Here is an 8207-nt window from a genome sequence, read left to right on the forward strand (position 1 = left end):
AAAAAAAAAAAAAAAAAAAAAGTAAAATGAGATGATTTCCAGATAAGGAGCAGTGTGGGCCGGGCAGGAGCAGAACAGTACTAAATCTGGGGTAGTGGAGGATTCCTAGGCTGTTCCAGCACAGACACTGAGCAACGTGTGAGGAGCCTGCTCCAGGGCTGCAAACGGGGAAGCATATTCATTACTCACTGGGAACTGAAAACTGCCTGCGGGAGCTGGCAGATGCAGGCAGTTCCACCTCCATATCATTCTCCTGAGTGTTGATGCAGACCTCTGAGACGGTAGACATACGACTGGAGCGACTTCGAAGTCCTGGAGAACCAAGAGCAGTAGCCAGTCAGTACTGTGTGATGAGAAAGGCGGTCAGAGGCAAAACTCTAAGGCTCTGCACAAGGTGAGATGGATCTCGGCAACCAGGAAAGGAGCCCACCAACTTTCCATATTCCTTCCCCAAGGGAAGGAAAAAATTAGAAAGACCAAGTACCAATGACTCTAAAACCTATGTGATTACATTCTGCAAATTCAGGAGCTCCTAAGGGCAAAAATATCTCCCACAGGAATATCTGTCTTGAGTAAATGGAAGGACCTACAGCCAATTTGAAATAATTTCTGGAGAGAGACCTCATAGAAGTCATTGAGAAAAAGTATTATTCACCTTGATAGCAGTGGTACCTACCATTGTACAATCTTCCTATACCTCAAAATAGTATATATATTCTCAGACCGGGCTCAGTGGCTCAGCCTGTACTCCCAGCACTTTGGGATGCAAAGGCGAGTGGATTGCCTGAGCTTGCGGGTTCAAGACCCACCAGGGCAACTTGGCAAGATCTCGTCTCTACAAGAAATCAAAAATTACCCAGGTGTGATAGCGCACGCCTGTAGTTCTGGCTACTTGGTAGGCTGAGTGGAAGGATTGCCAGAGCCCCAGCAGGCTGAGGCTGCGGTGGCCAGGAGCATGCCACTGCACTTCAGTCTAGGCTACAGAGTGAGACTCCAACTCAAAAAAAAAAAAATGCCCATGGAAGAGGACATTAAGGATCAGACACATTAAGTAATTTGTCCAATGTGCCAAGGCCAGGATGTGAATCCAGGGCTGTCAGATTAGAGTTTGGGCTTTTTTCACAGCCCCAGGATGTTTCACAGAGCCAGGCCTGGGCCACATCATCAGAAACCTACGGAATTAGCTACAATGATTTTCTAGAATCTTTGAAGACTGCTTAACTGAGAAAAACTATTGATTTACACTTGAATTCTTGTCAATCTCTACTCATCTACATAGTTCTCCTCCATAAAGACAAACATTGGAGTGCAGCGGCTCACGCCTGCAATCTCAGCACTTTGGGAGGCCAAGGTGAGAGGACTGCCTGAGCCCACAGGTTTGAGGCCAGCCTGGGCAACTTGGCGAGACCTTGTGTGTGTAGTAAATAAAAAAATTAGCCAGGCAGTGGTGTGTGCCTGTGGTTCCAACTACTTGTAAGACTGAGGCGGAAGGATAGTCTGAGCCCAGCAGATCGAGGCTACAGTGACTGTGAGCATGCCATTGCACTCCAGCCTGGGCAACAGAGTGAGACTCCATAAAAAAAAAAAAAAAAAGACAATTTGTCACCTATAAAATACAAGAAGTCATATATCTGAAAACAGAACATATAGTGTTATGTAGGCAAACACCAACTTGTGCTGAATTTCGGAATGTCATACATTTAGGCTGGTAGCTCTGTATAATCCATGTCTTGAATTTTTATAATTTTATTTCCCAAATGATTTGTAATCTTGTTTCGTTTCTACTATTGAATAGCATGTATATTATGAATTTTTTTTTTCCATTAAAAGGAGCTGTGGTGCCGGGCTCGGTGGCTCAGCCTGTAATCCCGCGCCTTTGGGAGGCTGAGGCGAGTGGATTGCCTGAGCCCGCAGGTTCGAGACCCGCCTGGGAAGCGAGACCTCATCTCTACAATAAATCAAAAAATCAGCCGGGCATGGTAGCACATGCCTGTAGTTCCGGCTACTTGGAAGGCTGAGGTGGAAGGATTGCCGGAGCCCAGCAGGTCAAGGCTGCGGCCACCGCACTCCAGTCTTGGCAACAGAGTGAGACTCCAACTCAAAAAAAAAAAAGAGCTGTGGCAATATCCCTTGAGGACATGCATATGGAATGAGATTGTTGTCATTCCCATCTCTCCTGCAGGCACTTATAGTACACCAAGAGAGGGTCAGCACAGTACCACCCACGCCCAGGTCGAGCTTGCAAGGTACCACCCTTCACCCAGGGCCCCCAGATCCTGAAGCTCCAGCCAAGTATTCTCTGGGTCCCTGAGGTAACTAGATCATTTCATGGTAGTGATAACCCTTGGATCTAGATAGCTTTGCAGGCTCACCAGTCTTGAGGGTATAGTTGTCTCTGAGTAATAAGCTGGGTTTCTTGGGCAGTTACCCACCAATAGTCTGGCATATAGCCAAGTAGGTTTAGCCTAGCTACTTCCTCAGAGTGCCCAACCTTCTCCTAGACCATGAGGCATTGCTATTATTATTCCCTGCCCCAGCCGCTATCTCCATAGCACCATTGACTGCATGTCTAAACACACTGCCTTTCTCAAAGCTTCACTCCAAGAGAACTTGTTCTCCTGAGGGAAGAAAATAAGCCTGCCAGTGGCTGATTCTTCTCTCCTCAGCATCAGACCCTGGATTCTACAGGAAAGGTTTCTAGGTCACGCAATAAAGTTCCCAAATGTACCAGGTCCCTTAGAGGCTGGCCTAATAGCTATAGGTTGGATTTGTCCTCACCAGGAAAGATGTTTGGAACACAGGGCAGCACTCAGTCATAGAAGTCACATGATCAAGTGGAGCTTCCACACCTCTGAGTCCTAGAAACAGCATTCCTGGTACAAACTCCATGATAATAATCCAATAGAAATCCAGTTAAGCTGGGCTCGATGGCTCAGCCTGTAATCTCACGCCGTGGGAGGCTAAGGTGAGTGGATTGCCTGGGCCTGCGAGTTCGAGACCCGCCTGGGCAATTTGGTAAGACCTTACCTCTACAATAAATTTAAAAATTAGCCAGGCTCGGTGGCTCAGCCTGTAATCCCGTACTTTGGGAGGCTGAGGTGAGTGGATTGCCTGAGACCGCGGGTTCGAGACCCACCTGGGAAAATTGGAGAGACCTCATCTCTATAGTAATTCAAAAAATTAGCTGGGCTTGGTGGTTCAGCCTATAATCCCGCGCCTTTGGGAGGCTGAGGTAAGTGGATTGTCTGAGCCCGCGGGTTCGAGACCCGTCTGGGCAACTTGGCGAGACCTCATCTCTACAATAAATTAAAAAAAAAAAATTAGCCTGGCGTGGTAGTGCGCGCCTGTAATTCCGGCTACTCGGAAGGCTGAGGTGGAAGGATTGCTGGAGCCCAGCAGGTCGAGGCTGCAGTGACCAGGAGCGGCCACTGCACTACAGTCTGAGCGACCGAGTGAGACTCCAACTCAAAAAAAAAAAAAAATTAAAAAATTGAAGAACTAGCCAGGCATAGTGGCATGCACCTGTAGTTCTAGCTACTTAGAAGGCTTAAGCGGAAGAGTTCGCATGAGCCCAGCAGGTTGAGGCTGCGGTAGCCGTGACTGTGATACTGCACTCTAGCCTGGGTGACAGAGTAAGACTCCGACTTAGGGGGGAAAAAAAGAAATTCACTTACTTTCTTTTGGAGCAGGGATTTTGGAGTTAACTGATCTGTGTCTTTGCTTCTGAAAAACAAAACAAAACACAAGACATGGTTCTTATCAATTCTCAAAGGCCCATGCACTGTTTTGAAGTCCCAGGCAGTCCCAGAAAAATAATCAGCAAAGAGCCAATAAGAGAAGTAAATCCTCTGGAGCACTGGCTGCAGCCAGATGGCAGGCACCCACCTGGACTGTTACATTTTCCTGCAGGGGCAGATTGTCCTTTGAGTATAAGGGAAGAAGCTGTAAAAGTTCTGGATTTACTGCGGCCACATCATCAAAATCAATCTGTAAGAGCAAGCCAAAGTTTCAGTGAAACAACAGAGGTGTTCAATCCAGATGAATCTCTGTAGCCAAGATTACCCTTAGATCCAAACTTTACCAACTTTAAGTTCCACTAAGTATGAATAGCTATAAAACAAATAATTACTCCTTCGTAATGGTTTACCATCTAGATGGCTATAGGTTTCTGATTTCCAAGCCAACGGTAGATGTCAGTGTTAAGAATGAGGTGAAGAGATGGCAGACAGGCAGGCAAACAGTCGGGTAGTCCACAGTAGATCTAGGCCACTTCGCTCCCCTACTGTTCTGCTGGACAGTGGGGTACTGCTGGGCACAGCCCTCGAAATACCTCTTGCTGGCTAACACAGAGGCAGAAGCAAGTTCTAACTGACTGGCAAGAGTAAACAGAGGGCGCTTCAGGATCTTATGAGTGGGGACAAGTTCCCAACAGCTGCTACCTAATGCTAAGTCTACCTACATTTTTTACTGGGCCCAGAAACTTCTTCCTGCTCATGCCTTACCTATTTCCTGCTTGCGCCCACAATGAGGTCATAATTCTAGGTTTACATCATCAGAGTCTTGTAATCCTGTAGGAACAACTCAAACTTCCCCCAAACTTCACCAGCATAACATCACAGCAGGTTCAAGCATGCCCAATTAGTTCCAACTTGGTTGTCTGTATTTCAAAATGTGATAGAGTTGAAGAATGTACTCCTGGTAAGGGCTTTACTGCCTAGATATGCAATCTATATTGGCTGGCTTATTCAAACATTTATTAGGCACCAGCAAGACAGTAGCGTGCTGGGGGAAGTTACTCAAAGATGAATTAAGACATATATCATCTTTGCCTTCAGTAAACAAAAATTCTAATGTGATAGAAGGTAATCAAAGGAAGAGCCGAATGGGATGAGACGAGGACAGAATCATTGAAAGTTGGCAAGTACTTCTGTGACCACACTTCTAGACACATTTCTGGCACTCCCACAATCCAACACCCAAACTATAAAGAGCATAAACACAGGAAACCAAAGTTCTAGCCCTAGCTCTGAAATTAACTGATGATTTAGGGTTAACATCCCGGGAGGAAGGAATAAGAGACTGTGAAGGCAACAAGGTAACATGCACAGTCACAAGTGGTGGGCAGCCTCATTTGCCAGGGCATAGGATATTTGGAAGAGTGTGTGGTACAAAGAAAAAAGGGTCATTAGGGTCAGATCTTGAAAAGGCTCTGAATGCCCCACTAAAAAGTTTGGACAAAAGCAATATTTGAACTAGGATAAGATCCGACAAGAGACTTATTTCTTTTTTCTTTCTTTCTTTTTTTTTTTTTTTGAATTGGAGTCTCACTCTGTCACCCAGACTGGAGTGCAGTGGCCACTCCCGGCCACTGCAGCCTAGACTAGTTGGGTTCCAGTGATCCTTCTGCCTCAGTCTTCCAAGTAGCTGGAACTACAGGCATGCGTTACCACGCCCTGCTAATTTTTGATTTATTGTAGAGACGAGGTCTCGCCAAGTTGCCCAGGCAGGTCGCGAACCCGCGGGCTCAGGCAATTCCCTCACCTTAGCCTCTCAAAGCATGGGATTACAGGCTGAGCCACCGAGTCCAGCCCTTTTTTTTTTTTTTTTTTTTTGAGTTGGAGTCTCAGTCTGTCACCCAACCTGGAGTGCAGTGGCATGCTCAGTTACCACAGTCTCGACCTGCTGGGCTCAGGTGACCTCTCCACCTCTACCATCCAAGTAGCTGGAACTACAGGCATGCGCCACCACGCCCGGCTAATTTTTTGTAGAGACGAGGTCTCACCAAGTTCCCCGGGCTGGTCTCGAACCCCTGGGTTCAGGCACTCCTCTCACCTTGGCTTCCCAAAGTGTTGGGCAGCTTAACTGGTCCCCATGTGTTTCATCTTGCTGCTTCAGCAAAGCCTTCACACTCCCACCCCCCAAGCCCAACCCATCCTCAAGGAGTTTCCACCTGTGAGCTGCTCTAGCATTACTCATCTGTGCCATTCATCACAAGTTGCCCTCTGTTATTTGGTGTTTCAGAAATGTACTTTTGTCTCCTCAATTGAGGTATTGATTTTGCTCCCCAAACTGATATCACAGGTAGTGTGCACCCAGAACTTAGCTTGAGCGAACAAGGTTTTAGGATTATGTGCAGTTTGGTTTCTACAACCATACCAAAAATTGTTGCTTCAATTTAGAAGAGGTCTGACTAAATAAAACCCCAATACAACCAAAGAGGATCATTTTTTAGATTAAGGAGCACAGCATCAGAAATCAGGCTCTCACAAATCCTATTTCCACATAGATTCTTTGCATAGGAAGATATTAAATGTGGTAGAGGCATTCTTCTAGAACCTACCTCTTTGCCCTTTGTGGCACCTCCTTCTGTCCATTCCACTGAAACACAGGATTTCTCCAAGTCCACAGTCCTTATGATAGCACTCTGAATTAAGCCTAAAGCATGAAAAGGACAGTAATCCATCTGTTTTATGAGGGCTTCAATTTTAAGATCCCACAGAGATGACCAATGTGGAGTTTACTTGAACAAAGGAGCAGCTGCCTTTTTATCTTTTTTTTTTTTTTTTACACGAATAGATAAATAAACCTCCTGGGGCTTCACCTTTAGAATATGCCACAGTGAGGTGGGCAAGGGACAGGTCTTAAAATCGAGCTGCACCGCATAAGGATTCATCTCCACTCAAGACAGAGCCTACAAAAAAGCACACAAAAGGTGGTCCCTATAGTCCTCGGGTAAACTGTTCCTCAAGACAGCACTGAGGATTTGGCCCTCTTTTCCTAACTGACTTCTAGAGGTCATGTCTGACCGTTTTCCTAATGACACAGGTATTAGGCCTGTCAGAAGTTGCTTAACCAAAAGAGGGAATTGAATTACAACTCCTCAAGAGCAGGGGTTGTGTCTCGTTTATCCAGAATCCCAGTGCCTGACATACGGTCACTGGGCAATATTTGTTAAAAGAGAGGCCAGAAAGCCGAGTCCCTAGAAGAGCAAAGTATTTTCAGGAGAGAACTTTGGAAGTTAATCTAATCCTAACTTCTCTGGGAGGTCCAAAGACCGCGGGAAAGTTCCGCCCTCTCCCTGAGGGCGAGGAAGGGACCCAAGTCAAGCACCTGAGCCCCGGAAGATTGACTGCCAATACAGAGACCCGGACCCTGAGAGTGTGTTGGGAGAGGAATCTCCAACAGTGTCTCAAGGCCTGCCGCTTGCAGGCGGGGCAGTAATTTCAGCCTTCCCACGGGTCGCCTTGGCCTCGGGACCCCGCTCCTCACCATTACTGCGTTGGATCTTGATGGCGACACCAGGAAACAGGTGGGCCTGTAGCGACGGGTCCATGAGCATTCGGAAAGTCGGCCGGGAAGAGAAACGCGAAGGCCCAGGAAACCACAATTCTACGCAGTCTTAACGCCACGTAAACCGCCGCAGTTTAAATCCCGCGCGCGAGCGTCCCTGAACGTCATCGCGCTGCCACCGTTTCGCTTCCGCCAATCAGCGGCGCCCTGCCGAGCCTTCTGGGATATGTAGTCTTCGATCTGTCTTCCGGCACCCAGGCCGTCCCATTGCCTGGCCACGCCTCCGAGCACTGTGCCTACTGGGAATACCGCCACCTCTCTGGATTTGAGGACTCTGCCGGGTCACATTGTACTAGCCGAATGACTGGTGTTTGAGAGTGAGGGTCTCTGGGATCCCGTAGACATGAATTATAATTCTGCCTTCAGCTACTAGCTCAGTTAAAAGCTTGACTCTTGGTTTTTCTTATTGTACAATGGAGCAGAATTTTTTTTACTCCAGTGGTTATATATAAAATGCCAGGAAGACACTGATTCATCCGAGATTTGTTGCGTCTACCACGTGCTAGGCAAGGTGCTGCGTGATGGAATGAACTAGACACCTAGTTCCTGTCCTCCTTGGCCTAACATTTCTAATGCGAACGGAGCAAAAGGTAAGTGACAAGTCGGGCTCGGTGGCTCAACCTGTAATCCCGCGTTTTGGGAGGCCGAGGTGAGTGAATTGCCTGAGCCTGTGGGTTCGAGACCCGCCTGGCCAACTTGGCGAGACCTCATCTCTACAATAAAATCAAAAAAATTAGCCGGGTGTGGTAGCGCATGCCTGTATAGTTCCAGCTACTTGGAAGGCTGAGGTGGAAGGATCGCTGGAGTCCAGCAGGTCGAGGCTGCAGTGACTGGGAGCGTGCCACTGCACTCCAGTC

General features: G+C 47.4%; 1 protein-coding gene across 1 annotated transcript in view; it reads right to left on the minus strand.

The window, feature by feature from the left end:
- The window catches only part of KIF2C (kinesin family member 2C), a 26651-nt gene extending 19208 nt beyond the window's left edge, over nucleotides 1-7443 (minus strand). Inside the window, 5 exon segments of the mRNA XM_008067660.2 lie at nucleotides 190-312; nucleotides 3675-3723; nucleotides 3886-3987; nucleotides 6341-6435; nucleotides 7270-7443. Of these exon segments, the coding sequence (XP_008065851.1) occupies nucleotides 190-312; nucleotides 3675-3723; nucleotides 3886-3987; nucleotides 6341-6435; nucleotides 7270-7339 (439 nt within the window). The 5' untranslated portion in view covers nucleotides 7340-7443.
- Between the last annotated feature and the right edge of the window lie 764 nt (nucleotides 7444-8207).

The sequence above is a fragment of the Carlito syrichta genome, unplaced genomic scaffold, assembly GCF_000164805.1.
Source record: "Carlito syrichta isolate Samal-C Ts95f unplaced genomic scaffold, Tarsius_syrichta-2.0.1 Scaffold309730, whole genome shotgun sequence".
Taxonomy (NCBI): Eukaryota; Metazoa; Chordata; class Mammalia; order Primates; family Tarsiidae; genus Carlito; species Carlito syrichta.